We start from the raw sequence: 26751 nt of genomic DNA, 5'->3' as shown, positions 1-26751 counted from the left end.
ATTATTATTATTATTATTATTATTGAGTTGTTCTTTTGTCCCTGGGATGTGAGAGGTTCATATCTCCATCATAAAAAAAATACCCTTCCCACTTAGCTCTCTGTACCCTTAAAGGCTGGAGATATATGCAGGGAGGAGAGCTAATTAACTAGCTCAAGGTTAGTTTCCAGAACCAGTAGGGTAGGTTGCCCCACAAACCAGAGCAGCTTCTAAGATGCTAGAACTGTCCTTCGGAATGGCTTTAGCTAGGGCAGAATTGTTGCAAGGAATAACAGGTTTGGATGAGTGAACTCCCCCACCTCAGTTCAGAATTGGTAAAAGGTAAAGGGACCCCTGACCATTAAGTCCTGTCATGGACGACTCTGGGGTTGTGGCGCTCATCTCGATTTACTGGCCGAGGGAGCCAGTGTTTGTCCGCAGACAGCTTCCGGGTCATGTGGCCAGCATGACTAAGCCGCTTCTGGTGAACCATAGCAGCGCATGGAAACAACGTTTACCTTCCCGCCAGAGCGGTACCTATTTATCTACTTGCACTTTGACATGCTTTTGAACTGCTAGGTGAGCAGGAGCAGGGAGTGAGGAACGGGAGCTCACCCCATTGCAGGGATTCGAACCGCCGACCTTCTGATCGGCAAGCCCTAGGCTCTGTGGTTTAGACCACAGCACCACCCACGTCCCGTTCAGAATTGGACTTGGTGCTAGTTCTGAAATGTGGGCTCACTCACGCTACAGATGACATCATTTGAAACAAAATGAGGTCTAAAGGCCTCCCTCAACTACATCATAAGCACACAGACATAACTTCCACCACAGGTTGCTGCTACCCCCCTTCTTACTTGGTATCAGTGGTACCAGCCATGCAGACTATTTGAAGGCCTCTCTTCAAGGTCCTGAGAAATGTAATTTCTTCAGAGTTCTGGAATTGGGTTAACCTACAAGTGGGTGTTTCCTAGGAACTGCACACCCCAGGGCTCCTTGCTGCATCCTAGTTTCAAGGCCCCCAATTTTCCTTAGTACCACAGCCAACCATTATGAGTGGGACAAGTTTATGTTATGATCCAAGCCATCATGAACTTTGGTGGCATCACTAATTACACATTAAATGTGAACCTCTCATATCTCCTGTGGTGGGAGATGCTCAACCTGTCCTTGCATCATGCTCTGGCACAGTATACCTTGAAGGATAATCCAAACGTTCAATTTCTGATGTGAGCATAGAAGATTGAGGGCCTTGCGTTTCCTGCTTCCCTTGCATCTGTTTTGTCCAAATTGCGCGCATCTATTCCAAAACTGGATATTAGATGGCATTTGCTGTGCTGGTGCAGATTTCCTTTAATAGCTGCCCTCCAGTGTGTTTTAAATTAATAGATTTTATGGCTTTCATAATGATCCACAGACATATCCATGCACATTATCTCTAAAGATTCAGCTACTATAACAAAATACATTTATTTCCACTAAATCAATGTGAGATTTTCCTTTTCCAATACTTAATATGTGAATTCAGTGAACCGTGTTATGGTTATGCAATTGGGAGAGTTGGCTGTAAGTTTCATTATATATGGGGAACTAGAGGTTTATATTCTCATTTAGAGAATTCATAAAATATAATTGCTTATTTTTATTTATAGCTCTTACAGGATTAAGCTTCAGAGATAGTGGAGTTTTCAGTTGGCCTCATTTTTCATTTTTGCATTGGGCTAGCCAAGAATCTTATAATGCAAAAAGACAAGCAAACCACTATTTCTAAAGTTCTTCTAAGAGCCACCTGTGGAAGATCTCGTTTGTTCTTCTTAGTATGTCATAGAGGCAAATTGGCCTAGAGATTGATTGGTTTGGTGTTTTGTTTTTGTTTTGCATTTTGTACATTTTAAGGGGGGAATAAGAACCATGATTTCCCAGATAATGAACTTTCCCATGAAAACCTTGACTATAAATCGAATAAAAATTGATACTTACCAAAAGGGTAGAGGGGAGTTCAAAGGTTTTTTTTTCTTTTCTTTTCTTTTTTTGTTTGTTTGTTTGTTTGTAGGTTTGTTTGTTTGGGGAAGGGATATAATAAACTATGTAAATGAAATATATGTATATATTGTAATATTTATTGGCATGTTTATTTGTGTACCTTACATTTATAAGAAATTGTTTATTTACAAAAATTTGAATAAAAATGTATTGAGGAAAAAAAAAAAGAAAACTTTGACTATAAATCGAGTGAAAACCCTGAAGTGGAGGGCTGGGGTGGGGGTGGGGGGAAGAAATTACATAATCTGGAGGGTGGGCATTTAAAGTCTTCCTCACATTGGTTTTAATTAAGTGTATGAGATTTTGTTTACCTTTCATTGTGTTTTGTTTTTGTAAAGACACTGTGAGTTGCCTGCGGCAAGAAAAAAGTTGAATAACTTAGATAATAATACTAACTAGTGCAGACAGCTTCAAGAAACAATAAGTATGCCACCTTTATTCTTGACTATGGTGACCAGTGGGGGCAAGGAACTTCAGAAGTTAGTACAGGGGGGTACCTCAATTTTCGAACGTAATCCGTTCCAGAAGACTGTTCGACTTCTGAAACGTTTGAAAGCCAAGGAGCAAAGGGTGGTCTGCAGAAAACTTGGGGGGGAAATAACATGTACACGTAGTGGAAGCCATTCAACTCCCGAGGTGTGTTCGAAAACAGAAGCATTTACTTCTGGGTTTTCAGCGTTCAAAAACCGAAACATTTGGCTTCCGGGACTTTTGAAAACCGAGGTACCACTGTATTGCTGACTGTGGGCCCCTAGAGATAAAATACTTATTGTCTTTTAACCATTTTAACATCATTACTTCCTCCACAAATTCTTCCTATCTTCTTCTACCATGTTTTAAGTGTTATATTGGCACTGCTGTTAGCACTAACAAGAACCCTTCTTATTATCTTCCTAGTTAAGATGATGTTTCCAAACTTTTCCCCTTAATTACTTTTGATTAACCACAGTTGACATTTACGTAAAGTTTAACCAGGGGTTAAATGAGGGAGGGAAAAAGCAGTAGGAGGAGAAGGATTATGCTGCTCTACGTGCAATCTGTTAAGAGATTGGTAGTATTATAACTCTACTGGCTCTTTAAATTGTAGAAAGAGGTCAAGAGAATTAAATCTAATTTATTTAAGATTCATTTCCGTAATACTACAAAAAAACCCACCCAACACCTTAGCAACCCCAAGGACTAGTAAGTTACATTTTTTATCATTATTTCTGAAATTTCACTTGGAGACCTATTAAGCATTCTAACATAAAACAGTGCCTTGCAAACAGAATATATTGTGCTGCTGTGAGAGTGGAGAACAGGCTGTTTATGAGCAAGTGGATAATCATTTCTGCACGCTATTTATTGTTAGTGTGACGGACGTATCTTCCTTTTCATTTTGGGGTGTCCTGCCTTGAATCTTAATCAAATGTTCTGTTATTAATACTGGCAAGCGGAGGCCAAGTAAGAACATCCAAGTCACCAACCACATTTTCCCCAACTCTTTACTTCAAACAGGATGATGTGTTGGCTGGCAAAACATTCACCCAAGTTCTCTGTTACAATACAAATGCTACAAGTCTTTTTAAAGTGCGACTCCAGATCTTATCAGGCCAAACCAGCATGGCCAGTGATTTGGGATGATGGAAGTTGTAGTACTACAGTGGTACCTCGGGTTAAGTACTTAATTCGTTCCAGAGGTCCGTTCTTAACCTGAAACTGTTCTTAACCTGAAGCACCACTTTAGCTAATGGGGCCTCCTGCTGCTGCCGCACCACCGGAGCACGATTTCTGTTCTCATGCTGAAGCAAAGTTCTTAACCCGAGGTACTATTTCTGGGTTAGCAGAGTCTGTAACCTGAAGCGTATGTAACCTGAAGCATATGTTACCCGAGGTACCACTGTATACTTACTATTATCAAATTTGTATACCGCCTTATATACCCACAGGTCTCAGGATGGTTCACTTAGAGCAGCCTTTCTCAACCTGTGGGTCCCCAGATGTTGTTGAACTACAACTCCCATCACCCCTAGCTAGCAAGGCCAGAGCTCAGGGATGATGGGAGTTGTGGTCCAACAACATCTGGGGACCCAAGGTTGATAAACACTGACTTAGATGATCCTGGACTCCCCACTTCCTCACCCTTAACCTATGCCCCTTGTTGGTTATTTTCTTTAAAACTATGCATATGGATAATATTTTATGCAGGTTATGTCACTGCGGCAAACTGGGCCTACATTGGCTATGATGTCTGTGGACGTCCTTCTATGAACAGTTGCCATTTTAAAAGGGGCCAAACTCTGTTTGAGGAGACAGGCAGTCTTGGTGAAATGTGGATTGCTGCATCTGTCACCTAAGAAAGGACTGGAAGAAACTGGCCAGACTTTGGCAAAGAAAGTATCTACTATGAAAGGTTGATCCCATGTTACCAGTCAGAAATGGATTGCCCATGGCCTCAGAGACCTAAAAATGGAGAAATATGCCTCTTAGGAAAAATGGAGTTCCCTCACTAGCAGTTCACAACAGCTCTCACTGTTCCAGTTTTATAAGAGCTCCATCAGTTTGTGTCCCAGGTGTGTTGGGTAGACACCCATTTTCCTGATTCAGAAGGATTCTGCCCCCATCCCCATTACAACTGAGTCTGTAATATTGTGAGGGGAGGTGTCTGAGCTTCCTTTTGTAGTCTTTGGATATGGAGTTCTCTAGAATAATAGGCTTGAGCCTCATAGAGGTTGTCAGGCTATACTGTGCCTTGACATCCTTTGTGATGGTTTAATGCTCCTTTTAACCTCCCCTTGCTAATATTTAGAAAGTACAAAACGTGTTCAAAACACCGTCCCTTCTTTCGCTTTTTGAATTTCAGGCAACCCAGTTTCCTCACAGTTAACCCTGTTTTATTTTATCACATTAATATGGGTTTTAGATGTGAACCTCTGCACTACACACACATGCTGCTGGCAAATGGAAATTTGGTTTTATGTAAGGAATATTGAGGCATGCACACCCACATGTCTAGATGGCTGGGAGAGAAAAAACGAAGCTCTTAATTTGGCTTCAGTTTAATTAATTAGTTTAATTTGATAAGCTCAGAGGTTTGGGGGGAAATTGTTGTTAGCCCCGGGTCTGCTACAATTACACACATTTACAGTCCCAAAGCAGTTATATAGTTTCCTTATAGTTCGTTCCCTAATCACTGGATATCTTATTCAGTAGCACTGAAATTGCAACTAACTTGTCCCATTGATTTCTATGGGAACCAAATTTGAAAGAAAAAGAAAGTTGCATTGAGCTCTCGGTGTCTAAAGAGGATTGTGTTTATTTCTGTATTTATGCTGCTACAGTTTCCCTATTACGCATATTTGGAGAGGTCAGAGGTCATCTAATTCACTCCTTTGTGCTCAAGGCACAAGGCAGGATCCTTCCTATCAAATTTAGGTGGCAGTTTACAGCTTGCAAAACCAGGAAATAGGTGCCCTGGATTTTTGACTTACTCTCCCCATCCCTTTCTGTTTCCTATGTTCATTGTAGAAAAACAGTTGACTGCTAGCAATTGCTTAGGAATATTAGCCATGGCTGAAGCGATGCAGTGCAGCGAGCTATACAACATGGCAAAGGCCTACGCCCTGCAGATTTTTCCGGAGGTGGCAAATCAAGAGGAGATTCTTAATATCTCGAAAGACGACTTCATTTCCTATATGTCCAATGACAGCCTGAACACAAAAACAGAAGAACTGGTTTATGAAACGGTGATAAAGTGGATTAAAAAAGATGCTGCCATCAGAGCCCAGGTAAGCAGGAGGGATAGGGTGGGTGAGACCTTCCTCTTAGACATTTGTTTTCTCTTTCTCACTTCCATTAATAGCTCATTATAGCAGAATGCTCTTCTGTGCCATTTTAAGCCCAACTCTGCCCTCAACCAGAAAAGCAAAACTGGGGTGGGGTGGGGGGAGCTGGTTAGCAAGAGAAAATCCAGGCTATGCAGAAACTTCCTTTAATTCCGTCACCCAATCCCCATGTCTGATTAGAATTGAAAAGTTTGCATTTGCTGCATGCATCTCACTAAAAATAGCTTGGTCCAAGATGGCTCTTGAAGGATTAGTATTGTGTGATAATGTGCCTTAAAAATAAATAAATGCAGCTTTAAAAAAGAAATGATGTGCATTCAGGAATGGCAAGAAGCAAGAATCATCAGAAGAGCTCTAGACATGGAATACTAATAATGTGGCTGCCTTGTAAAGTCAGTAGACTGAGAGGAGTATTCACTATTCCTGTGCTGGCTGTGCAGATGCCAGTAAATATTTATTGGGGCTACCTGCTCTAGACTGTTACTCTGCTAGGCAGTTGACCTTAACGGAGATAAGGATTCAGATAACGGTTATAAATACTGCCTGGTTTTGTGGACAGCTATAGTAAAATGTTGTCCTTGGGCTGAAAGAATTGCAACTGCAGCACGTAAATTTGCCAGTTGCTTTAGCTGATTAAGATTTGTAGCAAACGAACTTCACACATTATCGACCCAAGCCAGGAGAATTGACTCAGTGATCAAGCAGTCTCCACATCTGAGCTGCTATCAGTTCAGCTCCACATTTGCTCTTGCTCTCAGTTCAACTCCTGGATAAACTGGTGAAGTGATATTCTTAAGAGTGTTTGGCATTTTATAGGAAGGAATAAATATATATACCTGTGTACAGTGTTCCATTTACTCTCAGTGAACCTTGCTGTGTTATAGCATCTCACTCCCTCCAAAAATGCTTTTCAAAATTTAATTCATTCTGAATATGAATTAAATGCTAATAGGTTCAAGAGCTATTGCCCTAAACATAAGTTACTGTTGAGCTTTTCTTTGTAGTTACAATTCTCTGTGATTCTTGTTTCATTTACATAGAAGGCAATTTATGCGTCATCCAGTTAGATGCAGTTTATGAGTTTCAGAATTAGCTGCAAATGTAATATCCTCCTGAAATCTTTTCATAGTGTGATACCACTGTTACTAGACTGATTGTATAATAGTGCTGGAAAGCATGCATACCATGTCCACAATCTTAGTGAGGATTGTGGAAAGCCCTGTGGCAGGAAAGAAGCTGGTTGATTAATCGTACAATAGTTGGGAAAGAAATGAAGAACTTTTAGTAGGAATTTGAGGTAGTCAGAGCATATATTCCTGGCTCTCATTGCTCTGGGATCCCTTGGCAGTCAAGTATGTAGCTGGTAGCAATGACCTTCATACTTATTACAGGATAAAAATGTGGGGATTCTTTTGATATACACCTAGAATTAGGGAATCATATTGTTTCATATCTGTCTGGATTCTTGTTGATTGGGGAGTCAAAATAGTTGAATGGTTGTCAGTGTATAAAAGAGCTGAGAGTTCATCGTCCTAAGATAAGTGCTAATGATCTTTTAATTTCAAATTGTTTGTAAGTAGCCTCCTCTCTGTGCTTTTGTCAAATTGTTAGATGGCTCTAAGACATCAAACCCCCTATTCGATCACATCTTGCAATTTAGTCATCACTCACAATGAGACTTGTAATCTCAGGTTATATATTCTACTAGCTGAGAATATACAGGAAGGGGTAAGTATTGTGAAAAACACTCTGAAGCAATGAGGAGGAAACAGACATAGCATGAAATATAGAATATAATTATCCAGGCACTTTGAGACTCAGTCCCCAGATGGACTAAAGACTAAACAGCCAGCTTAGTAGAGCAACCACTACATCTACAGCCAAGTTGCCCCTGGCTGAGATAGTGGAAGGTGTAGAGGACAGGAAGATTAGACCTGATGTCACCAGTGGAGGGATCTAGTAGATTGCTGGCTGGTTTGGGCTTCCCCACCCTTGTAGCACACCCCATTTTTGGATTTTCTGCTGCCAGGGATGCAAGCAGCAGGCCTTCCTCCTGCCCGCACAGAAGGAGTTCAACGATGCAGAATGTTGTTTGCATCTCTCCAGTGGTGGCCAGCGACAGGCTGACTTAATCCAACCCTCAAGGGCCTATCTTAAAGAGGCTTTGGGTCACCTTAGTGCATGTTCGTCCACAACGCACAGAGACAACAATTCTCAACTGAATATGGAGGGTTGAGTGCCAACTTGATGCCAGCTAAGTTCAATAAAACTGTGTGTGTGTGGGATAATTATTCAATATAGTTTTATGTGTGTTGCTTGGAGATTTTTAAAAAGTAATTTATGAAGAGAGGGAGGGCAAGGAGGTAAAAAAGAATTTTCCATGTGGTTTTTGAACAACCATATAGACAACCCCTGTTGCTTCCTGACACAAGCATCCTCTCCTGATATTACCCATCTCATCCTCCAGTTTCCATCTGTCTTCCCTTTCCATGTTAAAGCTTATTGAGTGTAGCCAGCATGGAGTTTACAAAGGCCACTTACCAGCAGGCTGGATATGGTACAGTCCAGGTGAACCATTCAAAATTTTATGGCCCCCAGAATATTTGTGTTAGTGGGCCAGGTGATGTCTTATAAAACCTCCTAAACCTTTCATTTAACATTTCAGACCCGGCTGGAGGCGGCCAGGAGGAAAATAGGTTTTTCACAACTAACAATAAGAAATAAATGCAAGGCCTTAACTGCAATATGTCAACAATTAGACGTTGATTAGAGCACCTGTTGAGCAGCCACAAGATGACTCGGCCAGTTGTTTGGCTCACTTTTGAATCCCTCTTCTCTTCTGCCTGCAGATTCACAAGCAGGAGTTTTAGTATCTGTGCTGGTTCTGTTGCTAAAACAGAGTTGACCAAGACAAACAAATCCCAAAAGACCCCTTAGCAATCATTGGGTGTCTACACAGATGTTTTTCTTCTAGATTTCTGCTGCTGTACAGTATTTGTACATGTATAATTCAGCATGTATAATCCAACATGTATAAACCTTAGCAGTGCATAAATCAATCCTTAAACATATATGGAGTCCAAATAGACATGTAAAGATAATTGTCAATTGTAATCCATGCAATTCAGTCTTTAAAAAGGCAGTGAGATCTTCAAACCAGTGGCTGATACATGGTGGCTGTTTGACCCCCCCAACCTTGCCGTATATGTCACTTAGCCACCATAACGGCTCACAGAAAACCCACTTTTGTTGTTGATCTGTTAGTCCTGACACCACAGGAATAGGATTTCAGAGTGTTTGAACATCTGCAAATATCAATGATTTCTCCAAGATAAAAAAGAAACCGTAGAACATGCCTGCATTGTATGCCTTGAAGAGGCACTTTCAGTGTTATACTTCCAACATCTATCTGAACTTACCCATCTCTTCCTCTAGAGACACTGTGGAGTTTGCTCCATTCATCTCTGAGATCCTGAACATCCACTTTACAACATTTCAATACGCAATTATAAAAGCTCAGTTTGAGGTTTCTCCAAATTTAGTTTAGTATTTTGAGAATGTGTCTTGGGTACCAATCAGAATATGTGACATGTGAGTGATGGCAGTTCTACAAGTTTCCAGATCTTTATCCATCCAGCTTAAAGATGCCATGGGATGAACGCTGAGACCTTTTTCATGCAAAATGAATGTTGTTGTTAAATAATGTTGTATGTCACCCTTCATCCAAAGGTCTCAGGATGGTTCACAGCATAAAAATACAAAATAAAAAGGCACAATACTTAACAAAAACAAGAATAAAACAAGGCAGATAAATATCCACCCACCCTGTACCACTGACCTATATATTTCCCATATCACAACACCATTGGATATTTATTTTAATGAGTGATTAATTGTCATTATTTATATTCTATCTTTCAGAATATAAATCCTTCCGGGGAGAACTTAAAAGTAACACATTAAATTACATTTTTCTAAAAACACAATAGTAACATATTTAAAAGCCATCATGATCATTCCCACAGTAGAACAACCCTACACCGTGCGGGTCAATATGATGCAGGCTCTGAGGTGGTCTGCGCCTGCCTGCCGCTCTCCCTTTCTCCTGGAATAACAATGAAACCTGTCTATGACTCTTGTTGCACCTTGTTCTTTTTTTGAGACTCGCATTCCACGGATGTGATATTGAAAGAGGTACTTACTGTATTTAATCAAATTCAGTCAGAAAGATGTGGCCGTTGATGGTTTTCTCATGATCAATAACAGCAAGAATTCCTATAGGGGGGAAAATAATTTTTGCATAGGTAAAGGTAAAGGAACCCCTGACCGTTAAGACCAGTCGCGGACGACTCTGGGGTTGCAGTGCTCATCTCGCTTTACTGGCCAAGAGAGCCGGCGTTTGTCCACAGACAGTTTTTTCTGGGTCATGTGGCCAGCATGACTAAGCCACTTCTGGTGAACCAGAACAGCGCATGAAAACGCCCTTTACCTTCTTGCCGGAGCGGTACCAATTTATCTACTTGCACTTTGACGTGCTTTCGAACTGCTAGGTTGGCAGGAGCAGGGACCGAGCAACGGGAGCTCACTCCATCACGTGGATTCGAACTGCCAACCTTCTGGTCGGCAAGTCCTAGGCTCTGTGGTTTGCATAGGGTTGAGTAAACTGAGGCTGAGAATCATTGTGCAAACGGTGTTGTTTTTTTCAAGGTTGCCGATACCCTCCTGCTTCCTGCTGTGGTGATTTCATACATTTAAGTGTTAAGAGGTGGCTTTCATTCCCCCCCCCCCGTCGCTTTCCCCACTCTTCCTTTCATGCTGCCCTGACAGTTTTTCGGCATTGCTTTTCATTCTCCACCTCTTCTTCCTGAAGTGCTTTTTCAGTTTATGATGGCATCTTTATTTGTTTTGCCCTTGCCTCTGGTTTCATGAATTGCCTTTTTTACTTTTTTTGTGTGGAGCTTTTAATTTTGCGTATGTGTGTATATATCTATTTCTGCAGAAAGAAGTGTTTTTGCAGTTAAATTACTGTTAAAATACAGGTAGCTGGTTGCTTTCATGTGCCACAGATAGATCAGCTTTCAAGGGTGACTGCTCTAACTCCCTCCTCCCGCAACCTCCCGGTATCCTGCTGGTTTGTAATAGGCTTCCTAGTCACACAGATGCTTAGTTTCTAAACATAGAAGCTGTTCCTTTTCAGAATGCTTCCATGAAAAGCCTTCCTTTAAAATTTCATAATGGCATCTTTTGGTTCAGGAACTCAGGAAGAGATTTTTTTCTCTGTGTGTGTTTGTATAAAGTCAAGCTCAACATCCCTGAACATGTGTGCTAAAAAGAATTATGTGGGTATATGAATGACATTTCCTTGTGAGCAGAAAATACAATTCAAAGACTAGCACTGATACTTGTGGAGCAACTCTGTGCTCCTTTAGAATTCTGAATTCAGTACAGTTGTACCTTGGTTTTCGAACAGCTTAGTTCTCGAACATTTTAGCTCCCGAACGCCGCAGACCTGGAGGGGACTGTTCCAGCTTGCAAACTATTTTTGGAAGCCAAACATCTGATGGGGCTTCTGCAACTTCCAGTTGGCTGCAGGAGCTTCCTGCAGCCAATCAGAAGCCACGCTTTGGTTTCTGAATGTTTTGGAAGTCGAATCAACTTCCAGAACGGATTCCATTTGACTTCCAAGGTACAACTGTACTTTTCAGAGGCAGCGCAGTACCTTGCAGAATAGCACTCACCTTTTCTATCCATGCCATAAGAAATGCTTGAGCATTTGTTCTACTGAATTTATAAGTGTATTCATTGTAAGACCCTATTGGAGTAGACCAATTGAAATTCATTGGCATGGCTAAGTTGGGGCCGTTAAGTCTACTCTGAGTAAAACTTAGTTGAATACAACCCATAAGTTTTATTCAGTGCATAGCCAAGGTTATTTATTGTGCTTTCTTTGACACGCCTTTTTAAACTTACATAAGTACAGGTTATCACAGTTTTGTTTTTTGCATGGAATTTCCACCAAAAAGACACAAAGCCCCAGAGGTATACACCATTTCTTCTTCTGTATAATAAATCCAGTTTCGGCAAGAAACAACCCACATGATCAGGCCTCACAACAGCTTGCAAGTCAGTTTACGGAGCTCTTGCAACCTGCATGATGTGGAAGGTAGAGTTTTAGGGTAAGTTCCTATTTGAGATGAAAGCTGTAGGAAATGCTGGATTGTGGCTAGTCTTTCTACCTGCCTCAGGCATGAACACAACCACCCCTGCTGTCTTATATGTTGATTCATGCAAACTATTCGCATTTCTAATAATGTTATTGACTGGTCGTGATCTTGAGCTTTCAAAATCTGAGTAGGAAGCCACGATTTCTATTTGGGCCACTTACCAATCTGCTGTGAAGTAGCATTGGCACATTTGTTAGTGCAGCTATGTTTTAAACCTGCTTTAAATCATGCCATGCAGCAGCTTGCTCTTTGCATACAGCAAATTACTATACTGATTAGTAATCTTCTTTGGCCTTTTGCAGTGGTGTGTGTGTGTGTGTGTGTGTGTGTGTGTAAGAAGGGCAGAAATTGCCCGATGGTTGTACACTTTCAGACTGTTGCAGTGGACCCAAGGGATTCCTCAGATGAGTAAATAAGTTACGGCCAGCAAGCTTTCCTGAGGGGTGGCTTGTCAGCCATTGCCAATCTTCCCCTGTAACGGTAAAGGGACCCCTGACCATTAGGTCCAGTCGTGACTGACTCTGGGGTTGCGTCGCTCATCTTGCTTTATTGGCCAAGGAAGCCAGCGTACAGTCATGTGGCCAGCATGACTAAGCCGCTTCTGGCGAACCAGAGCAGCGCACAGAAACGCCATTTACCTTCCCACCGGAGCGGTACCTATTTACTTGCGCTTTGAGGTGCCTTCAAACTGCTAGGTTGGCAGGAGCTGGGACCGAGCACCGGGAGCTCACTCCGTCGCAGGGATTCGAACTGCCAACTTTCCGATCGGCAAGCCCAAGGCCCAGTGGTTTAGACCACAGCGCCACCCGCGTCCCTATCTTCCCCTGTAGCCTTTGTGAATCCACAGAAAGGTCTTGGGTGGGTTCTGTCACACTCTCAGTGTACATGGGGTACAAGTCTGGCCAATGCTCTGCATGCTCCAGAACCCTCTGCAAAATATTGGGGTTGGATGTGGCAGGGGTATAGAGGATTCTCAACTGAGGCCTTGGCATGCAAAGGGTTTGCTGCAAGTAGAAACATCCATGAATGGCACACCCAGAGTCTGCATAGCAGCCACAAGTCAGATCCATATTGGCTTGTTCTGACCTATGTGGGTTCCATGTGTGATGCCAGTACCTTGAGGCAAGGGGAGTCTCCAAGAGACTGCCATCATCCCTGAGCACTGGCCATGCTGATGGAAACTGGAGTCCAACAGCATCTGGCTTCCTGCTGCCTTAAGGTGTCCAGAGGATCCTGTTTACATGAGTTGTGTTGGACTGTTTTAAGAGAGACCTAATCTATTATATAGCACAGCAGCTGGGTGTTGCTTGGAAGAAAGATTGCTGCTTCGTTTCAAAGGTCATCAATCTGCTTGTAGAAGAATAAATAAGAACTCAATATTTATTAAGCTAATGCTTTGTAAATAACTATATCCCAGTGCTTTGGAACTGAATACCAACTGCACGTAGTAACATTTCTGGAGTTACCTAAGCACCCCTGATTGTTCAATTTTATTTTTGCAGGCAACAAAAAATCAGAGGAAGCAACTGCCTCTTAAATGCTTTGTTGCCAGGATAGCTAGGCAGCGCCATGTGGTAGGAACAGCAGACTGTTGCCTGGATGTCATTCCTTTTATTATTTGGCAAGCAATGGAAAGCCTGTAGCTAACTGGAACTTCTAGAAGGACTGTGTTTGGTGTTTTTCTATTGCTCACCATTTTAAATTGCAAGTGTTTATAACTGAGAGATAGCTCCCCCCCGGTAAGCTCATAGATGTGGTGAGAAGACTGGGTGGCAATATTTATGGCATCGTGTCAAGGGATATTGCAATCTGGAAAGCGATGTGGGTTAATTGTGTAGAATGGGGTGGGGAATCAGTGGTCCTCTGGATGTTGGGTGTACAAATCTCAACAACCCCAGCCAGCATGGCTAGTGGTCAGGGATGATGGGAGTTGTCATCCACACCATCTCAAGGGTATCAGTCACCCCAATGTAGAATGTAATACGTGGTATAACTTTGCATCAGATTATACTAGGAGTAGCCAGTGTGGTGTTCTTCAAATGTTGCTGAACTCCAGTTCCTATAATCCCTGACTATGCTCACCAGGTGCAGTGGGAAACTCCAAAAGAAAGGGCCTTTTCAGTGGCAGCATCCCAGCTATAGAATGCCTTCCCCGAGAGAGACTTTGCTGTCTTGATGTCATTTTGATGCCAAGTGAAGAGCTTTTTAAAATTTCCTCTATTTTTATTTCATCAGTTTCTATTTCCTATTCCTATCTGGGCTTTTGGGATGCGGGTGGTGCTGTGGGTTAAACCACAGAGCCTAGGACTTGCCGATCAGAAGGTCGGCGGTTCGAATCCCCGCGATGGGGTGAGCTCCCATTGCTCGGTCCCTGCTCCTGCCAACCTAGCAGTTTGAAAGCACGTCAAAGTGCAAGTAGATAGGCAAGTAGATAGTAGTAAATAGGTACCGCTACGGCAGGAAGGTAAACGGCGTTTCCGTGCGCTGCTCTGGTTCACCAGAAGCGGCTTAGTCATGCTGGCCACATGACCCGGAAGCTGAACGCCGGCTCCCTTGGCCAATAAAGCGAGATGAGCAACCCCAGAGTCGGCCACGACTGGACCTAATGGTCAGGGGTCCCTTTACCTTTATCTGGCCTTTGTTTTCCTTCTGTCATTTTATTTATGTATGTATTTTTTGTCAGATTCTCTACTTCTTGTCAGCCACTTAGAGAACAGGGTGATAAATAAATGCAATATGGTCATTTTGAAATTACCCATTTGGGTTTGAACTATGTGCACACTCATGTTTGGCTTTTTAAAATCCCCACGGGAAGACAAAATGCTCAGTTATAAAATGGAATTGTTTGCCAGTAAAACATATTAATGAACTTCCTATGAAATCCTATACCTTCAAGAGGGCTCTGTATAAACAGTAGCATAATGGCATAGGAAAACCAAAAGTTTGCAAAGTAACTGCCGGTAATTTGCAGAACAGCAATGTGATTGATTAAAGGATACGAGGAGCTGATTTGAAAAGAAGGATTACAAGAACTGAACATGCCTGGCTTGGCAACATGACAGATAAAAGTCCAAGAAAATCAAATTGCTTATGTCAGGGAGAGTGGGAGTACCACATGGTTGAAATTGAGGCAAAACTGATGTTGGAGTGATACATAACAATCAGTTAAGAGCCCTCAAGTAGTCGGTTCATTGTACCACTTTAGCTTGGTTGCTCACTTTGTTATGCTACAAGGCACTCCTTCATTTCTGTTTCCCAACTCCCACTACTGCTGATTCTCAAGGCAGCTATCTTCCAGAAAACTTCCCTCTTTCCCCATTCCCACGGCTTTCAAATATCCTTTTTATTTTAGACATTTGAATTATGTTCTGATATGCACAACAACAACACTATTGTTTCTTCGTTGTCATATTCAGTGCGCACAAAACCTTGAACCACTTTCATGGGGAATAAGATTATCAATCTCTGCAAGCCATAATTAGGGCTGGGCAATAAAATAATAATAATAATAATAATAATAATAATAATAATAATATATCTCTACCCCACCCATTTGGCTGGATTTCCCCAGCCACTCTGGGCAGCTTTCAACAGAACATTAAAAACAGAATAAAACTTCCCTAAACAGGGCTGCCTTCAGATGTCTTCTAAAAGTCAGATAGTTGTTTATCTCCTCAAATTCAGCTTGATTTCTATGTTTTGTTTTGGTTTTTTTGCAGCCAGTGCATAGAGGGCCACTTTGTGTGTTATGAAGAGTGTTATTTTCACTCAAAAGAAACTGAACCATTTTTACTGGGGTGTCCCTGCTTGCTTGTGTGACCAAAGGTTTCAGAAAACAATCTCTTGGGTCTCTATATAAAGGAGGAGCTAACAGTTAATGAGTGATGTCTTCCACCTGAGGTTGACCACAAATACAAAGTCTGTCTGTGTATGGGACTTGTAGTAGTGACCATCCAATGCTGTAATAGGCATCTCTTGGAAACACAGATCAATAAAGGCATTTCTTAAGGAAACTAGTAAGAGTTTGGACAGATAACTAGCTCTAAAATGCTCTATTCTCTAGAGTGGATACCAAGGAGAAAAATTGGTGTTTAGTTGCAGGTTCCTTTCTATCTAGAAGAGCCAGTCCCATAGTTACAACTTATTCAAGCTCAAAGCAGACCTTAGTTCTGGAAAATAATAATAATAACCTAAAACATCTTGACAAGCTGCTTTCCAGTAAGTTCTTGAAAGAACATTTAAGTTTCTTCTATCTCTACTTCATTGTCTCACATTGATGACATCCAGGCAGTACAACAAATGTTTGTATATGTGGGGAGTGGGAGTAAGGTCTGGAATAACATCCCACACCCTAATCACATCTGTGCAGTCTGTACTTTCCATTTTCCAGATTGCAGTTATAAAGCTGGAGTGTATTCTTGTAACCTACTGTGCTGATATGACGTGCAGTGCATGGACACTGGGTTTTGGAGGATGTTATCAGTAGACATGATCACATTTGCACATCTAGACAGACAAATGTTGTGTACAAAGACCATCTGAACAGGGATGAAATATCTAAAATTTAAGGAATACAGCTTTATACTTGGTTTCACCTACCCACCTCCTTAGTGTTCAGGTTAATGAAAGCATGGATAAGTGTCTGTCCTCACAGGGCTGAAGGATGTTGCTATTTTCTGTATATCTGACATGTCCTTAACCTGGCTTTCTATTGTAAACAGCTGTAATTCTTGTCTAAATGTTCCCCAATTAAGCAGCAGCACTTAATAAATTAAGTAAGCAGGGAGCTTTTAAACTCTCTTCCTTTGTTTATGTTTCTTGTACTGCTTTCCTTTCTTCCTCTTCTTTTATCATTCCATCAGTATCCTTCCACTCTGGGAGACATGTTTTTATTACATCAATTAACATGAGAAGAATTTGATGGTCTTTTGAAAGGACCAGATTGCCAGGCACTGCTTTTCTGTAAATTGCTCCTCTGCAGCTGGGATGATGCTTGAGTGCTCTGACCATGTGGGTTGGAGTCACTCATATGACTCTTCTTTGGCACCCCAATCTAGTGGAGTATCACACCCATTGTTGGGATCCAAGGTAATCAGCCTGTATAGTTGACTCATTTTTATGCCAGCTACACTCATGGAACTAGCGCTAATACGCCCAGGAACCTCACCAAAATGCTGGAGAGGGTGCATCTCCCAGGCACATACCTCCACATGTGGTGGGAGTGCCCCAAAATCCAACTATTCTGGACAACAGCCATACAAGAAATATGTAAAATAACTAAGCAAGTATTAGACACCACCCCAGAATTGGCCCTACTAAACATCTTCCAAGACAACAATGCCCATTTACACCACAAAGAACTCATAACCCACCTACTTTCAGCAGCCAGAAACACCATAACCAGACACTGGAGAGACCTGTCAGGAGTAAGCATGGACCAGTGGTACCAAATAGTATGGGAAACAGCCTTACTAGAAAAATTAATCAATAAACTGAAACTGACATGGGGACAAACAGAAGAAGACGCCTTTGGCTCCCCTTTATCACATTCACAGCCCAACAAGGCAATGATAATAACCCACCAACAGCATACAAATCAATATGGCTAACCTAATCCAAAACACCCACCCACCCCACTCACACGAAAACAAAGATCACCACAGCCAATCACAAACAAACAACCACACCCTAGGCCAACCCCAACCTCTCTCACCACCAAAGAAACACAAATGAACAGCAGAGAACCGGCACGAGCAACGCTGACACGAAACCCTACATACATTAAGCAAAATAGAAACATTGCCACCCGACCCCACCCCCACCCATCTTCCCCCCAACTAATGTCTCAACAAATGAAACTGATTTGTAAAAATGTTACATGGAAAAAATACGAGAGACATTACACATACTTCTGTAAAACAAGAAAATCTTTAATAATAATTTTTAAAAAGCTACACTCATGGAAAGGCTACTTCCACAGATTATGGGGACATATACTGCCCCCACGTTTGTCATATTTATGTAGCTCCTAGAAGAATTGCTGTACTCATGATTTCATAAGTTGTTCTCAAGTTGTCAGGAGCGAGCCAGCAGTAAATTGCATCATGCAAGCTGGAGTTAAAAAGAAAATAAAAGATGGGACTTCAGTCTAGGAGTCATTTCCTGGTGCATACAATTCTCCTTCCCGTTGCCCCCCACCCAATCATCACCACCACCACATATAGTACTACAGGCAACATCTTTTCTCCAGTAATTTAGATGCACAACAGAATAGTGCAAACGTCTGTGCTTTTCTTCTCCGACCATTACAGATCTGAGATGGGGTGGGAAATGGATAATCTCAGACCTACTGAATATTCAGGAGACTTGTCTTCAGAAGCAGATGCGTAGAAATTGATAGGAATACTTAGTTGCTAGAAAATGATGTATTTTTCACATCTGCAATGGTAAATTTATTTCACAACCTGCATATTTTGCAAAAGTGTGTGTGTGAGGCACAGCTTTACAAAAAGTATAAAATAGACATGTCATGCTAAAAAAAATCATATTTGATTATTTTGTAGAGGAATACAGTGGTAACTTACAAATATTAGTTCCATATTTCCACCACCGCAACTACATATGGATATAATGGGTTGTATCCAACCAAGTTGAAGGAGTCCCACTGAAATCAATAGACTTAAGTTAGCCGAATCCTCTGATGACTTAGTTAAATACAATTCAGTGTTTTTAAAGTTTCTCATGGTGAATACAGAATTCATTTGCATATTTGTGACTTATAACTGGAAGCCAATTAATTCCACAGATAATTTGGGCAGGAATGCTGCCTTAATTGCTGAGTGTGGAACATCATCCAACAGAGAGAGGCTATTTAATCCCTTAAAATAAATCATCTTAAGAGTACCTGTTTTCTGGATTCTGGCCTATGTCTTTTGAGGGTTCTCTCCACTTTGAAAATAATTGTGAGAGTTAATTAAGCCTAATTTTGAAAAGTGAGTACATGGCCACAGAGTAGATTCTATGCTTGAAAATTAGACAATTTCATTTTGTTTTTACTTATTTATTTTATTTTCCCAACTGTCCCCCAAACACGGGCTTCTATTTTATATTAATGAGAGAAATAGAAGCAAGGGTATCCTGTATGATGCCAAATCAACATATCCAAAACCTTGTTCCAAAGACATTTTCTGTTCTTTGGGGTTTGCAGGGGTGTGTGTGTGTGTGTGTGTGAGGTAGGATATTTTCTTTTATTTACTTTTTTTTTTAAAGATATTTATTGAAATTTTCAACTTTAATACATTAAAAAAGAATCAAAAAAGGAAAAACAAAAAGGTTTAAAGACACATAAAGTTCACAATCCTTATTTTTCTATAACATATTTCCCTGACTTCCCCACACCTCCCCTTCTTATATTCCAATTCAAAATGTTAGTTCAGCAAGTTCTTATCACTAATTTTAACCTTTTTCTATTTAGCTCATTTTAAAAAACCAATTTCGCCTTATCCAAACTTAAACACAATACTTATGCATCAATACTCGTTCTTAAAACATTTTTCTAACGTCGACCCAATTTCCCTTCCACGAATTCCCCAATTTTCATACAAATAACAAAATAAAATAAAAATAAAACAGATTGTAATTATACACCCTTTGGATTCCCAAACTCCACCCCCCCATTCCTGGTTTCAATCCCCAACAAATGTCCATCAGTCTTAGTCTACTATCAGCCTGGAGATCTCACGTCCAAGGCTCTTTATTCTCTCTCAATTCCTCTCTGCCGGTTTTTTTTATAGTCCTTAATATTAAACACCAGATCTCGGAGAAGCTCTGGCCCAACGGGATCCATGTTTCTTCCAGCCAGACCTCCATACTTAAAAGTGGAGCCCGAATCATGTTTCTTATTCCTTTCAAGTCCAAATGTCCCCAAAGCTCCAACTTCCACCTTAAGCAAATTTGTAATCCTTGGGTCTTCAGATCTCCACATGAGGAGATCTCTCCATTCTTCAATCTCCAATTCAAGCCAGATTTTCGACATCAAGTTCTTATTTTCCTTTGTAGCCATCATGTCAGGCCTCTGGCTCTCCTTTATCATCTGCAAAGTTACAGCTCCTCCTTCCTTTTCCTCAGGAACAACATATATCTCCTTCTCCACACTCTCAAAGCTCTCAAGTTTCTCTTTTTGTCCAGCTGCATGGGCTTCCTGAGTCAAATCCTTATCAAATTCAGTGATGTTATTTACTGTTAAGTTCAGAGTTACAACATTTGTAGCCAAAACATCAATTTGGCCTTGTAACTTTCCCAAAAGAACAAAAACTTTGTCCAACCCAGCCTGAATTTTCCCTCCTCCAGCCATTCTTGTAATGTCCCAAATCCCCCTCTAGAGGGATTTTGGTAACTTAATATTCCTTCCAATTCAAATCCAAAAATCAAGTTAGTTTGTAACAGTTCTTCCTTGTTTTCAACAAATTGTAACCAAATTGTAACAAATATAGCCAGCAGAAACAACAGAAACAAAGTTCTCTTTTCCCGTCTTGACAGCTAAATTTGACAGCTGTCAAACTCTTCAATACCTCATCAGCAGGCTCTCTCGCGGAGCACTCCCGGGTCTGGGGGGGTGGCACTTCAGCTCCCAAGATTAGCTCTTTATCCTCCAGTAAGATTACTTATATTGCCAAATCGTGAAATTAATGTCTTTTACCAAGTAAAAAAGAAAGGGTTCTCTCGACCTTAGTTAGCAGGTCCTTGCTTTAAATTATTTACAAGACGGGGAGACGGACTTCCTGTTTGCGCCTTCCCCGATCGTGCCAGGATATTTTATTTTATTTACAACCTGCATTATCCCAGGGTAGGTTTGTTGTCATTTTCCACCTATACCCTCAAAGAGGCAGCAGTCTAAATATTTGGTTTGAGTGCCTTCAGGAAAGAAAGGAGGGCAAGGTTTCTCTTAGCTAACTTTTTTTCCCTGTGCTGTTATTCCCCTTATCCCATAATAACTCGCTCTCTCCATCACAAACACTCTACTTCTGCTCACCTGTTTCTTCAATCGCAAATACACAACAAAAAAGAAAAAAATGGTGGGGTGGAAAGTTGTTTTAACCCTAACCACTTGCCCTGCTTTTTTGAGTGCTGCCGAGTAGTCTACTGTGGAGTTTTTTATATTTATTTTATATCTATTATATTTATTTTATATTTTATGTAACCTGATTATAGAACTTTGAGTAAACAGCAGGTAAGAATTCTAATCAGCACCATAATGCTTTAAAAAATGATAACGAAGAAGACAATTCTTGAACTACCTCCCTCCCCCCACTTTTTAGTAAGGTGCGTTTGTTTCGTAAATAGCCTGCCATGGAAGAAAGGAAGGTTCGGTCCAGTTGATGGAGTAGCCACAGGAAGTGGAGAAGGCAATAATGGCCTTCTCTTCAACCACTTTATGATTTCCCTTTCACCTACTCTAGACTCATTCCTTACCCAGTTCCATTCACAACACGTAATGAATTTGGCCTATCTATTTTTTCACCCTTTGTACCCTCACCCCAGCTAATCGAGGCAAGTTCTTTTAAAAAAATATATAAGATGATTGCAACATTGCCCTCATGCATTCCCCTGGGTGCTTGCGAAATTACCGTTGCCATTGTGTGGTGCCCTTCAGAAGACATTTAACCAACAGCAGGCCTGCCTAGCTTGTGATTCACTAAATTCAGCACTGCAGCAGCTACGCAGTGTGACCTGCCAGGTGCGTGACAAACGGCTGTCTTTACCTTTTCCGAGGTAGGCAGCAAAATCAAGATTTTTTTTATCAGCTCAGTAGGTCAAAGCAGTGCAGGCCTGATATCTATGCAGATAGCTTTGGCCTAGCTCTCTGCTTCATCTTTTCAGAAGCAATAGTGTTATGCTTAATTTCAGGACATGGAAATTAATTTGTGTATTGCGTGCTTAGAAGGAAAATAAGTTTCGGTCTTCCTTCTTTTTTAAACCAATGATGCAGACCTTCCAAGCATCCCTATTTTCCAGGGACTGTCCCGGATTTACAGAAGCTGTCCCGGTTTCTGATTTGACCCCAGAATGTCCCACTTTTGCCTAGGACATCTCTATTTTCATTGGAAAAATATTGGAGAGTATGGAGTTATGTGACCCCCGAGCCAATGAGATAAAGCCTTTAGAAGACTGTCCTGTTTTTAATGTTTAATATTTTATTTTGTTTTTATATATGTTGGAAGCTGCCCAGAGTGGCTGGGGCAACCCAGTTAGATGGGTGGGGCGTTATTATTATGTCATGGGCTTTGAAGACACTCGAACTCAGGATGCAAGGGAGAAATGTGTTAGGAGGAAGGCATGCTTGGCAAATCCACACTGTGATCAGCTCCCGCCCAGAAACCAAAGTCCCCACTGTGGCATAGCTGTCCCTTTTTAAAAGGGAAATTCCCTTATTCCGAATAGGATTCCTCGCAAGAAAAGGGAAAAGTTGACAGCTATGCACTGTGGAAGGACGTGAGGATCCAGAATTGGCCTCCACAGTCACTTACGGACTCGTTGTTAAAACCGTGTTTATGGAAGACAATCTTACTCAGCTACAAGTGATTGCCAAAGAAGTATTATTATTATTTATTTATTATATAGGACATCCCTATTTTCATCAGAGAAAAGTTGGGAGGGGATGATGGTTATGATATCCTCCACAGCGTAGTGAATGAACGCTTCTTTTTTGTATTAATGATAATAATGTAAAAATAAAATCCTTTCCCCATCAAGTTAGTACCAGAAATATAAATGAATGTGCTGCCATAGGCAGAGCCTGGAGAACAGAATAGCAGGAAAGCAGCTCCTTCCATATAAATGCTGTATTTAGTCATCTGTGGTGCTACTAACAAGCCATCTTATAGCTTCATTTGAACAGGATGTTGCAATTATGCCTAAGATTTATACGCACAACTCTTTTCAGTGATGTCTCCTTAAGCCCAGGTGAGGCAAACATGACTTGATGCCAGCTATTCATCTCATTGTGTTATATAGCTTCAAACTGTGATACCACCGAAGTTGGTGTGAGATAATCTCTCGATTTTGAGAAACCATTCTGGAGGCCAATAAATAGTAAATAAAGTTGAGGATGAGTGTATAAATAGAGAACAGATGTTTTACTTGGTCCTTCCCTAATACACAATCATATGGAAAGGTTTATTTGAAACAGGTGGCATCTATGGGCAGGGCTTACTGAGTTGGTGCTGAAATCGACAGCTGGCACCAGAGCCAGGTATACCTAGGTGGCTTCATTTCTTCATGTTCTATTAATTCATCCATTTCAAACCAGAGAAGAAAGTCTTAGGGAAAGTTATCTAGATAATATACAGCAGGGGTGTCAAACGCAAATTCATCGGGGGCCGCATCAGCAGTTTGGTCACCCTCAAAGGGCCGGTTGTATCTATAGGACTCAATATGCGCTCAATATAAAAACAAGTGGAGGTTTCCTGAATGCATGTAAAGTGGAGGTTTCCTGTGTAGAACGGCCGGCGCCGCTAGAGGGCAGATGTTCTCTGGCTTGTAGGCTGCCGCGCATGCGCTGAAGAGGCGGCTTTCTTGTGTCGAAAAAAAAAGCGAGAATAAAAGGTGAAGGCTGGCGGCCGGCGGCGGCTACACGGGCCACATGACGAGGTCTGGCGGGCCGGATTCGGCCCGCGGACCTTGTGTTTGACACCCGTGATATACAGCTTCTGTTGGAAAGCTCTCTCCGTTCAGCAGTGCAAACAGGGATTAGGGCCAGCATCTACATGCAGTGCTACCTCGGTTTTCGAACATCTCCGTTGACTAATGTTTCGGAACTCGAACACCGTAAACCCAGAAGTAAATGTTTCCGTTTTCAAACGCGCCTCAGAAGTCAAACTTCCGAGGCGGCTTCCTGTTTGAGTTTTCCGTATTCAGTTTTCTGTATTGAGGCTTCCGTGTTGACTTTTCGGTTTTCAAATGTTTTGGACGGACTTGAGTTCCATAGGAATGGTCAGAGTAATCTTTTAAGTGTATAGTATTTTCATTTTCTTTATCTCTATGATTATCTGTATCCCTAGCATAGTTTAATTTTTGTTAACTGCCTCCTTGTATAATGCCTAAACAACTGAACCAGTAGTCACGTAAAACATAAAAATGTAAATTTTAATGCAATTTAGCTTCTGCTTTTTTGACTGCTACTTACCGTAATGTTTGCTTAGTCCCGCAGCAGCAAAGGTCATTTTAGCATGGAATAATAGCAGCTGTAGAAAAGAAAAGGGAGAGGGAGATGATATTTAAGACAATAGGGAAACATTAGTTTGACCTTTCAGGGTATTAACTGCCAAAAGTGTCAAAAAGTTTAATAGCTTTCCAGTGTAATATTAAGCCATAGGAAATTAGAAGATGCAAAAAGTAAAGTAACCCCTGTATAAGGTGCAAGTTGCCTTTATTACAATTGGAATTCCATTGAATTCAGATTACAATACAATAAAGTGCAATATAAGAAATAAAAGAAGCAATAAAAATAAAATGCAAATCAATATGAATATCTTCAATCACAAATCCACTGACACAGTGGCCTGTGTACTACAGTTTGGGAATCTCTGCATTAGGGGGTTGGATGGCTAGAAGAGTTGCACAAAAAAGGGACGAAAGTTGCACAACCCAGCTGATAGTTAGATTGCATGCTATTTGGAAGACTATTTGTGCTCAGATCTCCCAGTCAGTCATAGCACCTTGAGGTGGTCATGAGAAAATGCCCATGTCTCGGTTTTCTGTTCCACTGCAAAAATGAGTATAGTATCCCATTGTAAACATAGTTCATGAAGCTTGTTGCCAAGAACAAAATCTTCATTGAAGATGCAATTTGGCACATGATTGTTGTTTTTGAAGTCATGCTGATTTAAGAATGCTTAACTGCTTACTGATCTGCAGCCTAAAGGGGCTATGAAATGCAAAGAAAAAGAATCTTAGAATGATTAAAAAAAAGGTCTTTGATGTCATGAATAAAAATTAATTAGATTGCTTCCACATTGGTCTAGAATGATGAAGCTTGTTGGACCTTTACCTGCTAGTACTCATGAAATAGCATTTCTTCTTTGTTTCAAAGAATCCCAGCCAGATGAGTGGGGCATTATTATTATTATTATTATTATTATTATTATTAATAATATTATTGTTAGTTTGATTCCTCAAAACAAGGCCCTATTTTAGTATGAACTTTGAAGAAGCTGAAGCCTAATTTTTGTGTAGCACACGACCTAATTGTTTGCAGGTCCCTAAACACCTAGTCTCAACCTCCATATAGATAACCAATGAAATATAGGATTAGACATGTTGATTTCTTAAGTACATAAAAATGGAGGCTCTTTGGAATATTACAAAATTCCCTCTTGAAAATTGCATCACGGTTTCAGTTTGGTTGTTTTGATTTTCCCTTTCTCTTCCTTCCCTTTCTTTTCTCACTGAAAACTTTCAATAAAATATATTTTTTTAAAAAGAAGAAGACGAGGGAAGTAAAGGAAATCATGTTAAACTTAGCTCTCGTAGGAAAGAACAAAAGAGAGTGATGGTCAAGTAGTGGCAGATGGCAAGGAGGCTGAAATGCTAAACAGTGCTCACTCCAGGTTTCAGTAAGAAGAATTATGCTAACAAGATATTTAATACATAGCTAACAAAAAGTAGGTAGTAATAGCACTACTACTAGTAGTATTTACCCACCTTTCATCCTAAAGTCCTATGGCAGGTTACAATTAAAACACAATGCTAGAAACAATTTAATGCAACAATCACAGAAATAAGATGGGTCCTTAAATTATACACCTCAGCTGTTTAAAAACAGGTTATATGAGGACTAAAGGGAAACCCTAGCCAGTAATCTGTTTTAAAGGGCAGCCTGACATAGAACACATCACAATTATTCAATCTGGAAGTTAGCAGATTATGAAGTCATTTTGGTCCAATAGGGTTCATAGCTGCCGAACCATCAAGAGCTGGTTCCTAGCCACTGAAGCCAGCTGAGCCCTAAAAAAGCAATCATAGGTCAGGTATGGAGAGAAATAAGCTATGGGATGCCTTCTTCGTATGAATGTATTTAAATCAGTAAAGCCAAATGAAATTTGTCCTCAACCTTATTGGTTAAAAGAGCTAGCCGAAAGGAGAAAACCCACACACACAATGCCACACATAACATATATATATATGAGAGAAGTCTTTGTCCTCTTTCAGGGGCAGTGAGATTATTATATATTCTAAAACACCTTTGTGATTGATTGATTGATTGATTGATTGATTTTAAGAGATTGATCAATCACTGCTAGAAACTGTGTGCTCAGGAGCAAGGGAGATCAGAGTCTTGTGACATTAGCTTCAAACAAGTGACACTGAAACAGAACCACCTGCCATTATTATTATTATTATTATTATTATTATTATTATTATTATCGGAATGAGGCAGAAGCTCACACAAAGGAAGAGAAACAGGATGAATTTTCCTCACTAATCTAATTAAGCAAAGTTGGGTGAGCTGTTTTCTTGATTGTTACAGCAGTTGTTGCCAGAGTTTATCCCAAGCAGTATGTGGCTATATTGTTTTAACACTGGAAGAAGAGACAGAGAACATCCTTTGTGGGCTTTCGGCAACAGTCATTGAAAGATGGCTTTGTTCTATTAGCCTGGAAGAGGTTGTAGTGAGACGATTT

General features: G+C 40.8%; 1 protein-coding gene across 2 annotated transcripts in view; it reads left to right on the top strand.

Annotated features, from left to right (window-relative positions):
* The window catches only part of KLHL29 (kelch like family member 29), a 407375-nt gene that overhangs the window by 328821 nt on the left and 51803 nt on the right, over nt 1–26751 (top strand). For both annotated transcript variants that reach the window (XM_053380853.1, XM_053380852.1), the window contains one exon: nt 5530–5789. In XM_053380853.1, the coding sequence (XP_053236828.1) occupies nt 5530–5789 (260 nt within the window). The remainder of the gene's footprint in view (nt 1–5529; nt 5790–26751) is intronic.

The sequence above is a fragment of the Podarcis raffonei genome, chromosome 3 (assembly GCF_027172205.1).
Source record: "Podarcis raffonei isolate rPodRaf1 chromosome 3, rPodRaf1.pri, whole genome shotgun sequence".
In the NCBI taxonomy this organism is placed as follows: Eukaryota; Metazoa; Chordata; class Lepidosauria; order Squamata; family Lacertidae; genus Podarcis; species Podarcis raffonei.
The sequence above is the reverse complement of the archived record's forward strand: the minus strand, read 5'-3'. Positions and strand labels throughout refer to the sequence as shown.